At 46.7% G+C, this 22709-nt stretch overlaps 1 protein-coding gene across 9 annotated transcripts in view; it reads left to right on the top strand.

The window, feature by feature from the left end:
- Positions 1-22709, top strand: part of Sun1 (Sad1 and UNC84 domain containing 1) — a 49813-nt gene that overhangs the window by 16455 nt on the left and 10649 nt on the right. For 3 of the 9 annotated variants that reach the window (XM_050163210.1, XM_050163209.1, XM_050163206.1), the window contains 15 exons: positions 5439-5633; positions 7295-7479; positions 8646-8672; positions 8775-8954; positions 11879-12076; positions 12997-13062; positions 13314-13424; positions 15106-15204; positions 15582-15675; positions 16239-16297; positions 16415-16560; positions 16975-17214; positions 18204-18290; positions 19818-19861; positions 20872-20983. In XM_050163210.1, the coding sequence (XP_050019167.1) occupies positions 5439-5633; positions 7295-7479; positions 8646-8672; positions 8775-8954; positions 11879-12076; positions 12997-13062; positions 13314-13424; positions 15106-15204; positions 15582-15675; positions 16239-16297; positions 16415-16560; positions 16975-17214; positions 18204-18290; positions 19818-19861; positions 20872-20983 (1843 nt within the window). The remainder of the gene's footprint in view (positions 1-5438; positions 5634-7294; positions 7480-8645; positions 8673-8774; positions 8955-11878; positions 12077-12996; positions 13063-13313; positions 13425-15105; positions 15205-15581; positions 15676-16238; positions 16298-16414; positions 16561-16974; positions 17215-18203; positions 18291-19817; positions 19862-20871; positions 20984-22709) is intronic. The other 6 variants (XM_050163207.1, XM_050163213.1, XM_050163212.1 and 3 more) reach the window with 6 other exon arrangements.

Below are 22709 nucleotides of genomic sequence, written 5' to 3'. Positions count from 1 at the left end.
CAGTAACTGTTTGTTGCTCTGTTCCTTTCCAGTTTGCCAAATGGGAAGAGTGATTGCAGAGGGCCTCACTCCGAGCTGTGGTGTGTGCTGAGGAGAATGAGTTGTCCTGTAGGTTAGGGCATGACTGGCAGGCAGGAAAACTTGGGCGCCAGGCAAGATGTGAGAGGTGCCTGGGATGTATGTGGCTTTGCCTATAAGGTGAATTCACAAGAAAACCTAAAAGAGATCAGGAAGTATCTAAAGAAAATACCATGTTTGTGTGTGTACACATACTTACCTGTGTGTGGACATATGTCAGTGTATGTATGTGGAGGCTAGAGGTAGACAGTGAGTATCTTCCTTGTTTCCTCTTAACTTTTTCATTGATGCAGGCTCTCACTGAATTCAGAACTCACCAGTTTGGTTAGTCTAACTAGCCTGTTTGTTCCGGGATCTCTGCCTCCTGAGCACTGGGATTGCAGATAGGTTTCCATGCCTTTTTCACACCATCTTGGCGAGCACTTTTCTTATGACCTATCTCCCCGGCCCCAAGAAGATTCTTTTGCAGCAGTGGTCAGCGGTGATGTATGACCACTCTGCTTTCCATTCCTAGCCTCAGTCCAACTGCACTTGCAAGGGATACTTGCTAGGCTCAGTTTATATTTTGAGACAAATTGTCCCCATGTAGCCCAGGCTGGCCTTAAACTCACAATGATGTTTTGGCCTGGAGCCTGTAATATGTCAGAAGTAAATGAGTGGCCAGCTCAGGTGACTTCCCTGAGCCTGTCTGGGATCATAGAAAGAGTTATTCTTACTGACTTATTTTTAGCCTTTATGACCTGTTTTAAGTACAGTGTTAATCCATGTGTCCAGGGAAACCTGTGCTTGGCTATAGTGATGTTCATAGCCTTTGTTCAGTTAGGCTTATGAGTCTATGGACAGGTGATGTAGAGGAGTGGTGGCAAGGTAGCAACGTGTTAGGTATGTAGGCTGGGGTCCATCTGAGGATTTAATCCACAGAGCTATGCTTAAAGTATATAGGACTGAGTAGGCCAGACTGTCAGGAATACAGCGGTGAGTGGTGCTCAGTGAAAGCCAGTTGTGGTAGTCCCAGTTTTAGTGGAGTCATTGGGTAGACAGAATTGATAAATCATGAGAGACATGTGACTGTGGATCTGAACCAGTAACCAGTGGGTTGCAATTGGTCCCAAAAGTAAGTGAGATTGTCATAGGCCATGGGAAGATTGCTATAGGCCAAGGACAGCATGACCCAGACAGGAACACAGAGCAGGGTTGAACAGCGAAGCTGGGCTGACAGAGATGAAGGGAATACCCAGTGGGGGACAGTAAGCCTAGGCACAGTCATGGCATAGGGAGCTGCTCCAGTAACACCTGCTAACCCGTGCCAGCGCTGGTTCAGCAGCTTTCATGTCTTAATTCTTAGCCATCTCAGTGACCATCCAGAGCCTCCATGACTTTCTCTTGGAAAATGCGCACACTGTGAGAATTTGGAGAAAATGGAGAAGTTGGTCTGCTGCCTCCTGCTCCATCCTGCAGTAATACTGCCTCCCTCATACCTAGTTTTGGTGGGAATGTGATCTTTAACTTCAGCACCCAAAAGGTAGAGGCAGGTGGAATTCTGAGGCCAGCTGGTCTACATAGGGAATTTAAAAAAAAAAAATAAAGTTTCCCAGATCCATCTCCTTTTGTTCATAGGGAGTTTTCACATTACCCCAAGCAGGATCCTCATCCTGTGTTTCAATAACTACTTTCTTGAGTCTACTTATATTTCCTGTGAAGTGGTATTAGGTCTAGAAGTTTGAGCCTTATTGTTTGTGGCTATATAAGACATTTCTAGGTTTTCATGTTTGTTTGCCTACAGGTATATGTGTGTGTTGAAGTCAGATATTAACTTCAGGTGTCATCTACCTTGTTTTTTGAGACAGGATTTGAACTTGGGGCTCACTGTTTCAGTGAGGCTGAGGGATACCTGCCTGTTGTCTCCCCAGTGCTGGCGTTACCACCATAGGCCATCCACACTTGCTTTTTCGTGTGTGGGTGCTTGGGATTGGACTCAAGTCCTCCCACTTGTATTTCAAGCACTTGACTAACTGATTTATCTCTGCAACTACTGTGTTTGTTTTTTTCAGAAAGGATCTTACTAGCCTGGCACTGAAGTTCAGTTATGCGTCACTGTACTGGCGTTCTTCACTGGCATGGCTTCATCACATGCCCAGTGGTGTGATGAAGTTTTGTGTCATAGTCTAGAGAGACTTGAGATGGCTTTTGTTGTTCCTTGACCCACCAGTTGTCAGCCCAGTCAGCTGCTCACAAGGGTCATGGCAGCTGTTGATGGCCTCCCTCAGAGAGGATGCCTCTCCCAGAAGTCCTCAGACTTAGAGCTATATGCTCTGCAGGCAGTAACTGCTTTTCCTCTGGTAGGAGGAAGGCTGCATACAGGATGAGGTGTGGCTGCAGTGAGTGCCATGAGTCTTCAGCAGGCCAAGTGCTGTGGAAAGCCAACCATGGTGAGACTGAGCATTGTTAGTGAGTCAGTTACTCAAAGCCAGGCCCTCAGGGAGCAGTTGGTTAGGTGGAATTGGGTATGATGTAGCCAAGAGTGCTTGTTACTTTTCACTGTGGGGCCCCGCTGAGAGTCTGGATGCTGTGGTAAGACCTAAGAGAGAATCTTAGGTGTGGAGACAGTGGAAGAAGTGACTAAGAAGAGGTCCCAGGAGGGTGGGAGGGACTCAGTACAGGGCACAGGACATGGCTGCAGGATCCTACAGGAAGGAAGGGTGTGTGTCAGGCTTCCCTCTTTGAGGAGCCGTGTGTGTGTGTGTGTGTGTGTGTGTGTGTGTCTGCAATTGCCACACAGGAGAGCAGAGGCAGTAGGTTGGGGACTTGTCTGGGCTACAAAGTAAATTCTAGGGTCTGTGGAGATGGCTTACTGGGTTAATTCATGTGTTCTCACCAAGCCCAGTGAACTCACTCCTATCCCTGGTACCTAAATGATGGGAAGAAAGAAGTGTCCCTTGTAAGTTGTCCTCTGACCTGCACATACAAACCATGTATGCATGAAACGCTCATCACATAACATGGTGCCACTTCATATCCAGACTATAGTCAGCAGTGTGAGTGGGGCAGTTTCTGTTTTCTCTTAGCCTCCACGTGGTAGGCCTCACTTCTCTGGCTAGACAGTTCTGGTCCTTTGCAGACAGTGGCTATAGATAGCCTGCGCTTTTCCTACCACACCACAGGGTCAAATGCACCCTGAGCTATGAGGATCCTTTTTACCTAGCAGCTAGAGTCTGAAGGTGAATGGGTGGAGGAATGGAAAGCTGAGATGGTGTGTATCTTTAGTGTTCTATTCCATGAAAAGACACCATGACCAAAGCAGCTCCTATAAACTAAAGCATTTAATTGGGTCTTCTTAAAATTTCAGAGTTTAGTCCATCATCATCATCATGGCAGGAAGCAAGCAGCACACAGGCAGACATGGCTCTGGAGAAGTAGCTGAAAGTTCTTCATCCTGATATGAAGGCAGTGGTTAGAGGCACACTGGGCCTGGTGTGGGCTTTTGAAACTGCAAAGTCCATCCACAGTGACACACTTCCTCCAACAAGGCCACACATACCCCAACAGGTCACACCTCCTAATCCTTCTCAAATAGTTCCATTGCTTGGTGACTAAGCATTCCAATAATGAGCCTATAGAGACCATTCTTCCATTCTTTTTGTTGTTGTTGTTTGTTTGTTTTTATTTTTCACAGTAGCTGTGGAGTCAGGCCTGGAACTCACAGAGATCCGCCTACCTCTGTCTCCTCAGTGTCTCCTCAGGAATTAAAGGCATGGGCCACCACCGCTGACTTGTTTTTGTTTATTGAGACAGGGTTTCACTGTGTAGTCCTGGCTGTCCTTGAACCTACAGAAGTCCACCTGCCTCTGCCTGTGCAGTGCTGGGATTAAAGGCTTCCTGGCTTTGGTCATACTTATTCAAATCATCACAATGCTGGTCCTTAACTATAGATCAATTATGATATTAAATGCAATCTTTGTAAACTAAAGCCATAATTGTTTACAGTACTCTACTAGAAGGAAGATAATTTTTGGGTTCACTGAAATTGGCCTAGCAAGTGTTCTCATTTAGTACCCTTTTGTCAGCTTTTATCTCATCATGACTCAGCCTTTATTGCTAGTGTACCCTATCTCAAACATTTTTCTTTTTTTTTTGTTTGTTTTTGCTTTGTTTTGTTTTTCTAGACAGGGTTTCTCTGTAGTTTTAGAGCCTGTCCTGGAACTAGACCAGGCTGGCCTTGGACTCATAGAGATCCACCTGCCTCTGCCTCCCAATTGCTGGGATTAAAAGCATCCGCCACCATCGCCCGGCTGTCTCAAGCATCTTTGACATCCTAAGGGCCATGCCTGCTAAAGCATTTGTACTACCTTCTTAGTGGCACTTACCAGGCTGACTTGGTGTCCCACCTGTGAGATCTTCTCCAGCTAGACCCTTGAGGCCCCAGGGCCCCTGTGTTAGCAGGGCATGAGGCTGAAAAGCCACCAGCTCCTGGCTGCTGGGATTGCCTATAGAGTAGGACTTCCCAAGGTATCTGTCATTTCCCCCCTGACTACTTTGTGTCTTTTTTCATGCTCTTGTGAGGTCCCCTGCTGACATTACTCTTTGCCTCTTCTCCCAGGGTGCCTCATGCTCACCTGCTGTTACCCTTACCATGTGCAGCTACTTTTCCAGAGTGACTGGGTTAGTTGTGTCTTGATGAAGAGGGATGCTGCTAATAGGGCTAGCATAGCCTCACCCTCAGGTTATCTGAGAGGGGAACCAGCTGGCTTTTGAACTGAACAAATTGGATACCGCACAGAATGGTTCATCTTTTTTTTTTTAAGATTTATTTATTTTATGTATATAGGTGTTCTATCTATATGTATGACTATGCCTGAAGAAGAGGGCATCAGATCCCTCTACAGATGGTTGTAAGCCACCATGTGGTTGCTGGGAATTGAACTCAGGTCCGCCGGAAGAGCAGCCAGTGCTCTTAACCACTGAGCCATCTCTCCAGCCCCAATGGTACATCTTTTTATCCATTGCATTGGAAGTGACAGTCTTTGCCATGGCTCCAAAGGGTTTTATGTTCATCTAGCTTCAGTGTATGAAATGTTTGTTCTGGGGCTTTCCATTTTCTTCTCAAGAACGTGTCGCTGATCTCACTTTAGTCCTTGAGGTGTCACTGTCTTAGTGCCCCATCAGGATTCTAGGCGTCTTTGCCTGCCCTAAACAACTGTTCTCAGACAAAGTTCCAGGCCTCCCCACCTGGGGTCAGCAGGTGAAGGGGTTGGTGAAGGTCCAAGTATGGCTGCCCTTGCAGTGCAGTAAAGTCAGCACACAGGAGTGTCATGGCTCATGACCTGGCAACCAGTGCTTCCTCCAGCCATGTCTCTTTCCAGTTCTAGTTATTCTTCGGATGCCCTGGATTTTGAGACTGAGCACAGATTGGAACCTGTGTTTGACTCTCCGAGGATGTCCCGCCGCAGCTTACGCCTGGTCACAACAGCAGCAACATATAGCAGTGGGGACAGCCAGGCTGTAGATATGCACATCAGCACCAGCAGGGCCACCCCCTCCAAGGAGAAAGAAACCAGGTAAGCACCACATGGCTTATTCTCACAGTTGTCAAACCCACTGGCTTTCCAGCTTGTCAAACCAAGCTCTTTCCCTGGAATTGTTTGTGCACACACACACGTTCATGTGCAGATCTGCCATGTGCACTGACTGAAATTGTTCTGGAATGCTCAGAGCATCTGCTGTCTGTCCACAGAGTGGAGCCGATATGCTAATGTGCATGAGATGGCAGTGCGGACGAACTTCTCATGGTCACAGGCATAAACTGTCTCATCATGGATGAGCTGAGCTTCACTGGCCTACCACATGTGGAGGTGTGGAGTCTCGCTGGGTCGGCAGCTGCGGTGCTGCTCACTGATCTGTCACGGCTGACTCAAGCCTCTCTGTGACACGTGCGAGCTGTGGACAGCATGTCAGTTGGCCTATTTAGTATATTTTGTTTCTACCTTCCATGCTTGTCTTCACTGTAGTCAATGGCAAAAGTTCCCACCATCTCTGCCTTTCTGAGACACTGAATAGAAGTGACACTTTTTTTTGTTTTGTTTTGTTTTTTTCAAGATAGGGTGTCTCTGTATAACACATCTGGCTGTCCTGGAACTTGCTTTGCAGACCAGGCTGGCCTCAAACTCATAGAGGTCCACTTGCCCCTCTAGTGCTGGGCTTAAAGGTGTGTGCCATCATGCCCAGCAGAAGTGATACCCATTAATTTATTTTGTTCATAAAAAAAAAATTGCATTGCCCTCGTGAGTGCACGAGATTGCTGACACCTTGTCCACACTGCATGGGGCCCTATGTAGTGTGCTTCACCCTGAGACCTGCAGACTGTCACATAAAATGTTAAGACTATTCAGTTGTGGCAGCTGACTCCCAAGCACAGCTCTCTGTGGGGCCACGCAAAGGTGCCCAAAAGCTATAGTCCCCGGGACAGGAGACCAGGCTGATGACTGTACTGTGTACTGTATATTAGCACAGCCTTTCACCACACCAAGCTTCCTGGAGGAGGTAGTTTTGTGCTTTGACCTGTGTGTACCCATTCACATCACTTGATGCAAAATACTTAGAGGACATTTGGAGTTTTGTTGTATTTGTTTGTTTTGAGACAGTCTCACTGTAGCTGGGGCTGGCTGGAACTCAGAGATCTGCCTGCTTCTGTCTACTGATTGCTGCAATTAAAGACATGTGCTCCCACATCCAGCTGTCATTTGTGTTTGAGCTCCTTGTGTTGTGTGATAAGAATATAGGCAGAAGTTCCTTCTATTAACCACTACCTCTTGCTGTGTTGGCCACTCTGTGCTAGATCAGAAGCAGTGGGGCTGCTGGTGTGTGCTGTCACTTGTTCAGAAAAAGGAGTGGCGTGGTTAGATGTAGAAGCTGTAGCATTTGTTTTAACTCTTAAGTCATTTTTATTTTCAGGTTATTTCAAGTTTGATCCAATTTTGGATTGTTGGGCCCAGAATAGTCTGAAATTTTTTAGAACAAATTCTTGGACTCCAGCTAAATAAGTCCCCCCCCCTTTTTTTTTTTAGATTAATGGATGTTTAGATTATACCAGACAAGGCATAAAAATGACTTGTCTTAAAATGCTGTGTGTGTTCTTTGGCACAAATTTTGTTTGGATAAAATCTAGTGATTCTATATTTTCTAAGGAAAGTCTAAATACGCATTTCTTACTTCTTTGTAGGACAGTCAGACAGCGCAGAAGTGCAAGCAAGCCAGCTTTTAGTATCAACCACCTGTCGGGGAAGGGCGTGTCCTCCAGCACCAGCCATGACAGCTCTTGCAGCTTGAGGAGTGCCTCGGTGCTGCGGCATCCTGTGCTAGATGAATCTCTGATTCGTGAGCAGACCAAAGTGGACCACTTCTGGGGTTAGTAACCACAGACTTGAACATTCTTGTCCCCAGCATGGTTTTGTCTGCAGTTGTTCTGGGAGGGGGCAGAGGTTGGCCTACAGATGGTTTGCTGACAGTACAGTTAAGCTCTTTGTGGGCTCCCGGGGGACATGTGGATCCTGTCTTCTTCTGCTGTCTCAGTGGTTTAGGCGAGGGGTCACCGTAATATGACAGATTAAGTGAACAGGCAGCAATCCTGTAGCCACTCTCAGTATGGGACACTCAAATGTAGTGTAAAATTCCTGGTATGTTCTAGAAAGCAGTAAAATTTCTAAAACCGGGCAGTGGTGGCACATGCCTTTAATTCTAGGACTCGGGAGGCAGAGGCAGGCAGATCTCTGTGAGTTTGAAGCCAGCCTGATCTACAGAGTGAGTTCCAGGACAGCGAAGGCTACATGGAAAAACCCTGTCTTGAAAAACAAAAAAACAATAACAACAGAAAAGTATTTCTGAGTCATTAGAAAGCACTTGTTCAGGCTGGACATGGTTACCTATTCCTATAATCCAGAAACCCAGAATGTGAAGGCAGGAGAATCAGGAGTTGAAGCCAAACCTAAACTACATAGTGAGTTCAAGGCCAACCCGAGCTCCATAAAAGACCCCTTCTAAAATAAAGGACTTTCTGTGAAGCAATCAGTACTGGAAGACAAGAGTGTGCCCCAGCTCAGATACAGGGCCATCTGCATCCTTAAGATGACCTATGCCATGTCACCAAGGCTGAGCACCCAGACACAGCCTCTGCTAAGAGCCACAGAGCCATCTGCTGAGTTCAGCTTATGTTCTGGTTGCTCTGCTGGAGGAGTTAGAAGAGCCAGCTTAGCTCTAGAAGTCCTGAGTGCTTGGCTTGGGATGCCTCTGCTTTGCTTAGCCATGGAGCAGTCTCAGGCCCACATGCTGTAAGATAAAAGCCTAGAGGTTCCACACAGCTGGCTACTTCTTCCCTCTTGTCTGTCCTTGTGGGCCAGAATGTGCTAGAATGCAGGTCTCTTCCCATGCCACATCACCTTTGGGTGACAGGAGGTTCAGGCATTTTAGAAACAGACCCCAACAGTGCCACGGCATTGCGCTGACCTGTCACCTGGCACAGTTGTGGTGGCATTAGTTCTATTTCACAGTGTAATGTGTGTGTATGTGTATTTCAGGTCTTGATGATGATGGAGACCTTAAAGGTAATTACTTTGATACTTTGTATACTTTTCAAACCAGAAGCCATGGTCGGGTAATCTGTAGATAGTGATCACTAACTTTTGTTTGCCTTTTGAAAACCTCAGGTGGAAATAAAGCTGCCACTCAGGGAAACGGTGAACTGGCAACAGAGGTGACAGCCAGTAATGGATACACCTGCCATGACTGCAGGATGCTCTCAGCGCGCACTGATGCACTCACGGCCCACTCTGCTACCCATGGGACCACCTCGAGGGTTTACTCCAGAGATAGGACTCTAAAACAGCGTAAGTCTCCTGCCTCTGTAGTTTGTAAAAGGGTCTGCCCAGCTCTTCCTGTTCTTATAAATCTGACTATGGGCCTCAGGTTCCATCCCTGGCACAGGCGTTGGTGTTTTACACTGTTTCTCTTACAGAGTTGAACTCAGAATTATTCCTGCAGAGTTAAATAGACCTGAATTAGCTCTGTCCTACTTGTCCCTTCCCAGCCTGTGGTTTTGTGCTTAGTATTTTTATACCTGGAAGTAGTTCAGATTTGGTAAATTTGGACTGAACATAAGAAAAAGAAAAATTCCTATTTCTGTGGCTTCCAACTTGGGTGCTTTTCTGTGTCATTCCAGTGCAGCCCAGATGCCCAGGTGGCTGTAGCACCAGAAGTCAATGCTGCTCACAGTGGGGTCTCTGGTGTGATAGTGTAAGACAGGGGTGCTCTGGGAGGATAACTTGGAGCCTGGCATTTGGGTGGTGACAGCATCCTGACTTTCTTACCTGATGCAGAGGTCATCACAAGTAGCTAAGCAGGCAGGTTGTTTTGGACTGCCCGAACTTCCTCCTGGGCCACTTTTTTTTTAAACATTTATTTATTTATTATGTATACAATATTCTGTCTGTGTGTATGTCTGCAGGCCAGAAGAGGGCACCAGACCTCATTACAGATGGTTGTGAGCTACCATGTGGTTGCTGGGAATTGAACTCAGGACCTTTGGAAGAGCAGGCAGTGCTCTTAACCACTGAGCCATCTCTCCAGCCCCCTCCTGGGCCACTTTGAGAACGACTACAGACCCTTCTGTCTTTCAAGCATGATGCTGGGCCTTCTCCACCATGAGTGCCAGGAAGGCCAGAGCAGCACTGAGAATTCCATCCTTATTGCTCATGTCTAGTTTCTTCTGTTTCTACAGTCCTATTTCTTAAAGATTGAGTGAGTGAGTGAGTGAGTGAGTGAGTGAGTGAGTGAGTGAGTGAGTGAGTGAGTGCAGTGTTCTGCCTGCCACGTATCCCTGCCTGCCAGAAGAGGGCACCAGATCTCATTACAGGTGGTTGTTAGCCACCATGTGGTTGCTGGGAATTGAACTCAGGACCTCTGGAAGAGCAGCCAGTGCTCTTAACAAATGAGCATCTCTCCAGCCCCACAGTTTTATTCTTGTGTGCAGACTTTGTCTGCTGTAGTGTTGTCAGCACTTTAACATTAATGTTACAAAGTAAGAATCATAGAAAGGGAAGGGAGAAGTGGCTGCTTTTCCTCATCATATCTGTGAGAGTGAGGGCCACTGTGAGCTTAGTGCCTCCCTTTGGCCTTGCTTCACAGCTCTCACTGGGCCATGGCTTATCCCAGATGCTCCCACCAGCTTCCTTTACACAGCTGAACCTGATGCCTGCTAGCAGGGGCACTGCTGGGGCCGTACAGATATTCCCCTCACCACACTGCCCTATTTCAGTCAGCACCAGGTAGTGCTATAATATGCTTCTTAGCTCAGCCCTCCTGTAGCTTCTGCTTAACGAGTCAATATTTGTAACAGAAAGACCAGCTGCAGACTGTCTGCAGGTGAAGTGCACCTCCCAGCAGTTCAGCCTATATACTGAGCCATGCACCTGTGCCTGGGTGTCTCTGCTTAGCTATAGCTTAGGCTGCACAGCTTTAAGAGTATGTTAACTGAGATTATTTTGATGTCTGTGCTGTGTGTTATTTCAGTTGTATATATATCCTTCCAGCTACCTTTGATAAAGACTGGCCTGCCTTGCTATCCCCTACAGCAGATATGGGTTTTTCTCCTTCTTTTACTCTTTTGGTCCTGGTGGTCGAACCCAAGGCTTCTTTACACGTGCCAAACACATGTCCTGCCACCTGCCTTTAGCCTTGGACCCCTCCTACTCTTGCCAGCTCAACATTTTTCTTTTACCAGCATCTTGCCAATGTGATAAGTTTTTGATTAGCTAGGAAACGGACATGCATGCCTCTGGCTAAACCTCTACAGTTCCTCTAGCCTGTGAGGAGCATGTGCAAGGGTGGCTGTGGAGCCTATTGACTTTGGGGCTGACTGCTCAGGTTCGGGATTTTGTAGTACAACGTTCCAGTTAGAAAATAGCCCCTTCACTATCCTTTTGAAAAAAAGCTTATTACTACTAATAAGACTTACCATTTTATGTGTATCAGTGTATTATGTGTATGGGTTTTGCCTGCATATATGTTTGTGCACTGTGTGTGTACAATGCCCTGCAGAGGTCGAATCACCTGACACTGGAATTATGGATGGGCGACCATGAGCCACCCCATGTGGATCCTCTGGAAGGGCTCCTCCCACTGAGCTGTCTCTCCAACCCTCTTCTGAAAAATTTAAAGTTCTAGTATTTTCTTTCAAACCATGCTACCCACACTTCACTAACTCAGGCTGGCCTCCAACTCAGGGTCTGAACATGCTAAGCATTTCTGGGCTTGGTAGTAAATGGATGAAATACTTCATAGGCCATGGGTCTCCAGCACCCCACAGATCTGTGGACCAGACAGCACCCATGTGTTCACTTGACTCCATACTTTTCTTACGAAAAAATGCTTCCAAGAACATGAAGACATGACTTATGGCACTTCCCTCTACATGCTAGGCTCACTGAAAAGTGTTTTCAAGCTCAGCCACTGTGGGAGCCAGAGAGCCTTCAGTCTGTGCCTCCATGGCTCTGCATCCTCATAGGGGACCTGCAGTGCTCATCCACTGTGTCAGAGCCTGAGACCTCACTTATGGGGAGGCCACCACTGTGCTTCCTCTACAGTTCTGACTCACTCACTGGTGGATGTTCTTCTCAGGTCGTCTTCTTCCAAGTGTACAGTTTAAAAATGCTTTACAACTTGGCTTTTTTTGAAAACGATAATTTGGCCATCTGGTTCATAGAGTGGATAAGTCTGTGGGAAGAAATGACGTGTGTTCATGGTTTTCCACTAGGCGGTGCATCCTTTTACCTGGATAGGACTCTGTGGCTGGCCAAGTATACCTCCTCGTCCTTTGCATCATTCATAGTTCAACTTTTTCAAGTGGTTTTAATGAAGCTCAGTTTTGAATCAGAAACTTACAAATTGAAAGGCTATGAATCCAGAGCTTATGAATCACAAAGCTATGAGATAAAGAGCCATGGGTCAGAAGGTATTTAAATATTTTTTCTCCTTTCTCCACCGAATCCTGCTTTCAAGGTGGAGGAAGCCCTGCTTCTTCTGAGGCTCTTCACTGCATCTCCTGCGTTCTCCATGCTGCTCTCTTGTAGCTGCTCTGTGGGTCTTCTTCCTCTGGGAGCTTGTCAAATGTTGATGGGACCTGTGTGCAGTTTGGCGCTCTGAAGATTGGTCAGGATTTAGACTTTAGGAGTTTATTATTGTGTGTATAGGTATTCATGGAGATCAGGGAATAACTTTGTGAAGTTGTTTTTTCTTCTTCAGACTCATGGCAAGTGCTTTGCCTTCTGAGCCATCTCACTGGCCCAAATTTAATATTTTCAAAGTAAAAGGTTCTTTTTTTTTTTTTTTTGTAAGTTTTTAAAAAGTAGGGGTGGGGGCTTGAGTACTGTCTCAGCAATTAAGGGTACTTTTTGCTCCTGTGGAGAACCTCAGTTGGGTTCCCAGCACCCACATTGGAGGCTTATACCCTCTTGTAGCTCCAGTACCGGGAACCTGACACCCTCTTCTGGCCTATGGGTGTATCTGCACGAATGTATGTATTACACACACACACACACATAAACGCACCACACATAGTTGAAAATAAATTATAAAGTTAATGGACTCAATTTTTTACTTTTGCTTATTAAGCAAAACCAGTTCATTTGCATGTCATTTAGAAGCATGCTTCAGAAACCTTTTAGGCAAACCAGTCCTTACCTGTCGATTGCTGATGTACCTTAACAGCCTAGAGCGTTCTGATCTTCCAGTTGCCTATGCTCACCTATTTGGTGGGAACCGTCAGCATCTCTGACACTCCTGGGGCATGATCTCTAGTCACACTGGCTTTATAGGGCATCTGGCACTCAAGCTGGCTTTGAGTTTTCTTAGCCCCTTCTGCATGTGTTGCAGCCCATCTCGGTCACTGTGGGAGGATAACTGCCGGAGAACTTTCCAGAGTGGACGGGGAGTCCCTGTGTGAGTACATCTTCCTCATTCAAGGTGGTGCTGGTCTTGGAGGGTCCCAGCCCCATTGTAATACTGCGGCTCCAGTATCACAGAATGAACAGCCCACCTAGCTGATTGTTTCACTGGCCAGCAATAAGCTGGTCTGGATGCTAGCTGTGATTTGGGGTGATAGCTTCCTAGGTTCTTGAACATTCTGTGCAATATTTTGATTGAGGTTTGCGTATTAACCTGTCACTCCATCCCTTGTCACCACACCACAGGCGATGACTGTAAGGGGAAGAAGCACCTTCAGACACACACAGCCACCCACTCGCAACTGCCCCAGCCACACAGGGTGGCAGGGGCCATGGGTCGCCTCTGCACCTACACAGGTTATGTCTCGTATCTTGTTCTGTTTGTTTGTTCTTGTCAAAAGTACTGCTGTGTTTGGTTTCTTTGTGGTGCCAGGTTCACAAAGCACTATAGACCGTGCATGCGCTCAAACCAGCCTAGGGTACATGTATGGTGAGACCCTGTCTCAATAGCAGTAGTGAAAAAAGGACACAGAATCTCTTGGAATGCCTTGTGAATTTGTTTAGCATGGCCTCATTGACACTTGTATTGGCACGAGCTCTTGCAGCTACTGCCCAGGCCCAAGAAGTTCCTGTAAAGGGTGTGTGCTTTCTAGGCCATGTCTATAATTTCCAGGAACCTTTTGGGGACACCTTTTGGTCAGCTGTTTTTTGGTTTTGTTTGTTTTTTAATCTGAGCTTCAGAAATAGTTGCCTCAGCTGGAGGCAGAGGCAGGAGAATCACACAAGTTTGTGGTCAACTTGCTATACATGGTGAGTTCCAGGAGAGCCAGAGCTGTATAGTGAAATGCTGTCTCAAAAGACCCTCCACAAGTAATTGTCTCATAGATAGAATAAACATAAAAGTAATATGCCCTTTAAAAAAATCTTTTTGGGCTACAGAGATGGCTCTGTAGTTAAGACCACTGGCTGCTGCTCTTTGAAAGGACCAATTCCCAGCACCTACATTGTGCTAACAATTGTGTAGTTCAGGGGATTCAACACTTTCTTCTGGCCTTCACAGGCACCAAGCATACATGTACACAGACATACGTGCCAGCAAAACGGTTATATGCGTATGAGAAACATTTATTTTTAATCATCTTAAGCCACACTCTCTTGTTATATGCTGTGTTCAAACAACTTAATGGTTACAGGGCTAGCATGTTAATATTAGGGTAAGAGTCAGTAATCACTCTTGCAAAAATGGAGCAAAGTTGACTTAAAAAAAAAAACAAACCTTTGGTTGGTAACACATTACTGTAGTTGCTTAGGAGGCTCAAATAGGATCGCTTGAGGCCAGTCTGACAACATAAAAAGACCTTTTCTCTAAAAATGGGGTTCAGCAAGAAGAAGGGGTAGGTTTTCTGCTCTATGTAATGAAAGGTTGAGTGCAAGTTCATTTTGTTGCTTATCTATAGTGATGCTATAGAACATCAGTCATCATAAAAGACTACTTTCCCACTGTGAACTCTGCAGGCACCACCCACCTGCATTCATGAGCACCTTCTAGACCCTTTGATAGGTGTGGTGAAGAGGCACCTGCCTCTCTGTGAAGTATCTGTGGGTGAGCTGAGTGTGGTAGCACATGCCTTTAATCCCAACATTTGGGAACTTGGGATGTAGAAGTAAGTGGATCCTGTGAATCTGAGGCTAGCCAGGACAAATAGTGAGACGCTATCTCAACACCCTCTGTCCAAAAAACAAAACCAAACAAAACCGCAATGAGCCAAGTATGATGGCTCATGTACTTGGGAGACTGGAAGTTTGTCATTTTTGACTGTGTGGTGGGTTCAAAGCCAAACTGGGATACAGATGACCTTGTTTCAGAACAAAGAATGTGCATGAGGGAGTCCGAGTGAGCACAGCAAGGTTTTCTTCCTGGGATACCAGAGGGAGTTTGGGCAGAGTATACTGGCAGCCTTGCTATCTGTACTGTCAGTATGTGCTGACCCCTGCAGTCTGTCTGACAGTGCCCTCTGCCGTGTCTTCTCTGCTACAGGTGACCTCTTGGTTCAAGCACTACACAGGACCAGAGCTGCTGGGTGGTCTGTGGCTGAGGCCATATGGTCGGCGCTCTGGCTGGCTGTTACTGCTCCAGGTGGTTATGTGGCTTCTGTGTTAGTGCTCTCGTAGTTTGGGGCAGCTGTAAACAAATGTATGGGACCAGGTTAGAGCTTCATGTTAGGTTCCCAATGTGACATGCTTGTCTCTGCTTCAGGCGCATGGCATCCTGTTTGTCACGTGTTGGGTGTTTGGGCCTTAAGCCCCATGATACATGGCTTGAGCTGCATGGAATGGTGCTTCCTCTTGTTTCATCCTGTGTGTAGCTGGTGTTGCTCACTGTTCTCCTGCCCTGGTCACTAGAGTTATAGGGCCTTTGTTCCTCCAACAAACCTACCACCATCTTCCCAGAAACATTCATCTAGGAGCAGCTTATAAAGCATGTTTCCTCAGACTTGCTCTCTTGTCTTGTAGGGAAGGCAGCCTCTGGAACCTTCTGGTGGCTAGGGAGTGGATGGTACCAATTTGTTACTTTGATTTCTTGGCTGAATGTGTTTCTTCTTACCAGGTAAGAAACTGTCAATGTGAAGATCTCAATGTTAGGGGCTCCTGTGTCAAGGTCAGGATGCCTTGTCAGCATTGGGGCCTATGTTTGCATGGGGAGGTAAACAGCTGTTCTTTACCAGTTGTAGGCAGCTCTATAGCGGCTCAGCTTACATTTGCAGTGTCTGCATCAATACATTTTTATATGTTTTACAGCGGACCTTCATATTTTTGTTTTTTAAATTAACAGAGGTGAAAAGGCAACTGCTATTGTTAAGTGCACTGGATATATGTAAAGCTAGAGGTCTCAGTCAGATCCTATGCTAGTGCCCTAGTGAGTTCTGTGGGCACCAGCTCACCACAGTGGGTGCTACCCTCAGGACAGGGCCTCAGGCCTTTGTGTCTTTCTTGTGGTACCAGATAGCACCTCTCAGATTGCTAGCAAGCTGTGTATAAAGGGCCTCCTGTGGGTGTAGCCAGGCCTTGTAGATAAAACTTCATCAGGGTATTTAGTATGTACACAGGGAAGGGCAGAATGCCACTCCACCTCTGACTTTCCAAAGTTAACAGTTTCCTTTCTATACTTAGGTGCCTTCGAAATATATGCAAGGTTTTTGTCTTGCTCCTCCCACTCCTACTTTTACTAGGTAAGATGTGGCATGATGGCTTTCAGAGACCAGTACATGTCCACGGGTTTCAGTGTGGAAACAGTCTCTGGCTATTTGGGGCCTGTACATGTGCACACTGCTATCTTCTTTCCTCAGGTGCTGGTCTCTCCCTATGGGGTCAGGGCAACTTCTTCTCACTCCTACCAGTGCTGAACTGGACGGCCATGCAGCCAGAACAGAGGGTCAGCGATCCCGAGGATGTGCACAGACCTGGCCCTCTTCCCCCCAGTCCACCTCTGAAGGTAACCAACCAGAGAGGTTTTGGTGGTACTACGAGCATGTGTTCTTTAGAGCTTTTCATGCTACTTGTGAGCAGGTAGTCTTGGATTTCCCCTCAGGGGGAAAATATTTTTGAGACAAGCTTTTATTTTGTAGACTAGGCTGGCCTAGAACTCACAGAGATCTACCTGTCTCTGCCTCCCAACTATTGGAATTAAAGGCATGTACCATGCATGGCCCTAAAATTGTAAAAACACAAAATAACACAAGTTTTATAGCTTTTTAGATGTTCTAAAATAGTTCAGATAATTGCAGAATTATAAGTATTCCATTACTCAGTTATGAGTATGAATGAATAACATTTCTTACTTTGTCCAACATGGAAGTAGAAAGAACGACAGCCCCGTTCTGGAGTATCCCTTTTGCTTTCATCTCAGGTTGGTTATGAGGCTTCACAGTGGCCTCAGGAGAGTGACATGGGACAGAAAGTAGCCTCTTTGAGTGTGCAGTGCCACAACCACGATGAGAAACTTGCAGAGTTGACGGTCCTGCTTCAGAAACTCCAGATGCGGGTGGACCAAGTGGATGATGGCAGAGAAGGGCTGTCACTCTGGGTCAAGGGTGTGGTTGGACAACAGCTGCAGGAGATGGGCGCCACAGAATCACTCGGTGCTAAGGTAAGACCCAGAAACTCCTTCGGTACCTGGCCTACATGGTGACTCTTTCAGTGCACTTCTTGCCACTGTGATAAAACACCTCATGGCACAAATGATGCAGAGAAGGAGGGACCAGGACAGGATCTGCTCTTTGGGCACATCCCTGGTGCCGTATTACCTCCAACAAAGCCCTTCAAACATTGCTACCTCCGCCCAGTTGTGTCAGCAGGTAACAAGTCTATCTGTTGCCTGCTCTGTGGGTAGGTTGGCCCAGTGAATCCCTCCTGATCCAGTGGTAAGGTGATCTCAGTGATTGGGTCACCAGGCTGAGGACCAAGCCTTCAACACAAGCCTTTTGAGGTGATACTTCTATCCATAGTAGAACACAAATAAAAAGATTTTTTTTTCTTTTGGTGTGGTGTTGGGAATGGAATTAATCCTGGGCCTTGTGGATGCTAGGCAAGTGCTTATACTTTGCCCATGGAAAGAAATCTCACTTGATGCTTTTGTTGATTGTGGTCTCACTGAGCCCAGAAACATTGGTTTACAACTCAGAATCCTCTGCCTCTGCTTCCTGAAGGCTGGGGTGACAGCCCTGCGCTACCATGCTGGCCCTAGTCACCTTCTGAATAAGGAGCCTAATCACACAATGGGACCTTACTGTGAATAGTGCTTTTGGATATTGCCAGTGAGTGTAGACATCGTGTGTGTGTGGTGTGGGTGAGAGATGATAGAAGGAAATGAGTGTGCCCTGGATCTTTATCCACAGGGGCTTTATTTTAGAACTGTGAAGATCACAGTGCCCAGTGGATCTGTGAGTGGATATGAAGTGGTCACAAAACAAACTATAATTTCTCTTGGGCTTGAGACCTCCAGCCAGAGATAGATAGGGCCGTGGCTAGGGATGACACCTCTAAGCTGTCGCTGCAGTAGGAATTATTGGCCTGCCCTAATGGCATGTGTACCCTGCTGAGCGCTCTTAGCTGTACATTCTGCACTTTCGTTCTCAGACGGACTTCATGACTTTCCACCATGACCATGATGTGCGTCTTTCCAACTTGGAAGATATTCTGAGAAAACTGACAGAAAAATCTGAGGTATTTATTCTTTTACTGCCTTTTTGTTTTGTTTTGTTTTGCTTGCTGGGTGCACATGTGTGGGAGTGAACGCATGGAGACAAAGGAGGGCATTAGGGATCCTGCTCTTACTCTGCCTCTTTTCGTTGAGACAAGGTCTCTCACTGAGCCTTCTTTCTCTGCGCCTCACAACACCAATGTTACTGGCGTGTACAGCCACACTCAACTTTTTACATGAGTGCTGGGATTTTGAACTCAAGTCCTTATGCTTGCACAGCAAATGCTTTTACCCAGTGAACCCTCTCCCCAACCCTGCGGTATTTGTTCTTGCCTTTGTAATTGAAGCCCCCCAAAGCAACTGTGGGTATGCGTGCCTCGGGGTGGGAGTGGGGATGGGGGTGGCGCACTGTGCCTGCCTGTGGGGACGGAACTCAGGGCCTCACACTTGCTAGGGCAAGAGCACTTGCATGCCATAGTGCATGTGGAAATCAGAGGACAGCTTATCAGAGTTGTTTCTCACCTTTTATTTTGTGTGTCCTGGCATTGATCTCAGATCATCAAACTTGGCACAAGTGCCTTCTCCCACTGAGCCTTTTCACTATCCCCCAACTAGGGTTTTTTTGTTGTTGTTGTTCTTTTTTGGTTTTTCAAGACAGGGTTTCCCTGTATATCCCTGGCTTTCCTGGAACTCACTCTGTCGACCAGGCTGGCCTCAAATTCATAAGAGATCCACCTGCCTCTGCCTCCTGAGTGCTAGGATTAAAGGTGTTTGCTACCACTGCCCAGCTCAAACCAGTTTTTTAATTAAAGCTCAGTTGGCCACCAATATTCTCCAGAGCTGTAGTCAAGGACTGCATTGTTTCAAGGTCTTGCTTTTGATCTGTACAGTTGAAAGAGCTGTGTCTTGTGGTTTTGTTTTCTGGGCGTTTCAACTCTTGCTTAACTGCTTGACCTGTGAGCCTGACAGAACAGAGGTGGCTGTGCTGTCTTCAAAATCCAGTCACCTGCTCATGAATCCTATGAGGCTCTGGTGTCACTCAGACATTCTACCAAAAAACATGCACAGAACATGCTTTGCATAATGTCACTGTGGGTGAGAGAGTCTCACTGTGTGCTGCCAAACTAGGTGTTCAGGTGGGTCTGCACTGCAGACCATGCAACTTGTGGGGGCAGGGCTAAGCATTCTTAGGGCACAGCATGGAACTAGACATGGCAGGTGCTTATGAACTCAGTGGACTGAGCTAAAGCATCATTTTACTGAGTGGGGATAAGCAGAATAACCCTCAGGCTCTTGGGATGAGCTCCGACTTCCTGACTGTTGGTGTCAGGAAAGTTCAGCTGAGCAGGAAGCAAGGCCTCAACTTGTCAGGAGACCCAGAATGCACTTGACCTGAGTCAGAAAGAGGCCCACCATACTCACCTTTGACGCCTTTACTCAGGCATTCAGAAGCTAAGACTTCATCCTTCAATATGTGAAGTTTTAAGTTACTTAGACATGATTTATGAACTCAGGGTGTAATTGTTTACAAAGTCTCCCCTGCTTCCCAGGCTATCCAGAAGGAGCTGGAAGAAAGCAAGCTGAGAACAGGCAGGTAGGTGACCTCAGGAGCTCTGAGTTTGTCTCCCATGGTACTCCGCCCATGTGGAGCATGGTGAACAACTATTTACTGGCTGGTAAGGTTCAGATGTCACTTGCCACCTAAAATGACCAGCCGTTGGGTTTTTGTGTGTGTGTGGGGGGTATTCTCTTGGGACCGTGCAAGGGAGAGAGGGTCCTGAGGAACTTAGCACTGTCTCTCTTCAGGCAGTGTATAATGGGCTCCTTCTTGGCCATAGGGAACCACCTATGTCCCTGGAGGATTCCCTCTGCCAGAAGCCTCTCTCTGTTCCTGGTCTCATTGGCTTCGTCAGTGTCTCAAAGGATCTGTGTTAAGGCCCAGCCTAAACCTTGGTGCCTAGCAGCCACACATCTTATGGCTGCCAAGCTTTCTGCACCTGAAGCTGATGGTCCTTGTGCCACTGCAAAGCCCTGGTCCCTCAGCAGTTTTGCTTGTTCCCACTTCTCGCTAGCGTTTTCCTTGTCCCCAGCACTGCATCTTCTTTGCACTCTCTGGGTTTGTGTGTACTAACCTTTGTAGTTCCTGTGGTGGGTGTGACTGGGTAGCAGCTTTTGCCAGCTAATGGGCCCTTTGCATGCGGGATAGGGTGGGAGGGAGTGTGGTGCACATTGCTCTTCCCAGGCCTGGGTTCAGTGAATCCTTACTTGGCATATGCATGTATAAATCCAGAACATTTATTTGGAGATTCCTGTTTCATCTGGGCTTGTTAGCATCCCTTGCAAAGCTCTGTGTTCATGGGTAGCTCATATCCCCTCCTTAAGGTCAGTCACTAATCATACCCTGATCTCATCTTCAGTTCCACTGTCCATCCCATGAATATGGAGCTGCAGATTCAGCCTCAGGGCTGTGGCTAGACATCAGCTCATTTCTGGTCTTATTTGTAATTTTGAGGACATAGACATGCTGCTTTGTTTAGGGTTGAGGCCTCCTCTGAGTGCATCTGGGTCCTGACCCCTGTCCCTTCCCTGGTTGATGGCTTCCAGCAGAACTGAAGAGCAGCCCCTCCTAGACCGTGTGCAGCACTTAGAACTGGAGCTGAACCTGCTGAAGTCACAGCTGTCAGAATGGCAGCATCTGAGGACCAGCTGTGAGCAGGTAAGTGCTGGTGTTAGGAAACTCGTGCCGGACTTTGTCAAGATGTTTCTCTCTGGCTGCCTTCAAAACTTTCAGATTTTTATGTATGTGTCTGCATGTGCAGACAGATGCAGAGACATGAACAGAGACCAGAAGAAGCCAGCAGGTGTCATGTCCCATCATTTTAAGCCCTTTCCCTTGGATGGAGACAGGGTCTCTTCTGGAGGCTGAGTCTAGAGTCTTGACCTAATTGGAAACCAGCAGGTCCCAGAAGTCCTCTTTTGTATACTCCCCTTAGAGTTGCTTTACAGACATTGGTGGGAACATGGTTTGTCATGTGGTTGTGGGATCTGTGTCTCTGTCCTTGTGAAGAGCTCTTCACCACTGAGCCATCTCTCCAGCTCCACCTTAAAAAAATGCATTTTAATTTTTTGTTGTTGTTGTTGTTTTGTTTTGTTTTTTTGAGACAGGGTTCTCTGTAGCTTTGGAGCCTGTCCTGGAACTAGCTCTTGTAGACCAGGCTGGCCTTGAACTCATAGGTATCTGCCTGCCTCTGCCTTCCCAGTGATGGGATTAAAGGTATGCGCTACCACTGCCCCAAAAATTGCATTTTAAATATTTCATTTAGGGGGCTGGAGAGATAGCTCAGTGGTTAAGAGCATTGCCTGCTCTTCCAAAGGCCATGAGTTCAATTCCCAGCAACCACATGGTGGCTCACAACCATCTGTAATGAGGTTTGGTGCCCTCTTCTGGCCTGCAGACACACACACAGACAGAATATTGTATACATAATAAATAAATATATTTAAAATTTCATTTATTGGGCTTGTGACTGTGCAGCCACATGTATGTCACAAGCATGTAAGAGTGTGCTAGGCTGTATGATCACCTGCCTTTAATGGCAGCACTGAGGAAGCAGAAGTATCTATCTCTGAGTTCCAGGAACCCTGTCTTGTGGGGGAAAAGAATGTAAGTATGTGGAGGTCAGATGACAGCTTGGGGAACAACTTTCTTCTCCCACCATGTGGGTTCTGAGGATCAAATTCAGGAGGTCAGGTCTAGTGGCAGCATCTTTACCTACTGGGTCATCTTTCTCTCTCCCTTTCTCTCTAGTTATATTTTAAGAGTTTGTCTATTTTTGTGGTACTGGGCATGAACCAGAGTCCAGCACAGGCCAGCTGAATGCTCTGAACTTCATACTTGGAGGCTGTAAATGTTTTCAAGTCACACATTGATGACTCCAGAGTGTCCCAATCCCAGCAGCATAGATTACTCACACCTGAGCTCACTGCTTGACTCTTTCTGATTATACAGTACAGCTGACAGATGTAGGAATTATGAGAGTGATTCTGTGTGTGTGTCCTCACAGTAGGCCCCAACTATGTTTTGCCACTTGCCCATCTATGTGTCACAGTATATCACAGATGTTACATGGTCCACCATCCTTGGGTCTGTTGAGAATACAGACATCTTGTTGGCAGGAGTCCTCACAAGCCACATTGAGACCATTGATTTGTGCAATGTCTGATAAATCATCTGTGTATAAAGAGCTCCCAGAGCAGGTAGGAGGAGAGATGGCGGGTGGGAACAACAAAGTGCATGGGCAGGACTCTCTCCTACTTGCTGGTTAAAATGCACACCCCCTCACTACATACATGTCCTGGGTGCTGGCTAGTGGGCTGGCAGGTCTGCAATCTTTGCTAATACCCAGTTACAGATGTACTCTGGCGTATTGTCTTCTGGAAAT

This window comes from Alexandromys fortis, unplaced genomic scaffold (assembly GCF_014885135.2).
Source record: "Alexandromys fortis isolate MF-2015 unplaced genomic scaffold, M_Fortis_MF-2015_v1.1 scaffold_144, whole genome shotgun sequence".
Classification (NCBI taxonomy): domain Eukaryota; kingdom Metazoa; phylum Chordata; class Mammalia; order Rodentia; family Cricetidae; genus Alexandromys; species Alexandromys fortis.
This window is presented reverse-complemented; position numbering and strand designations above follow the sequence as displayed.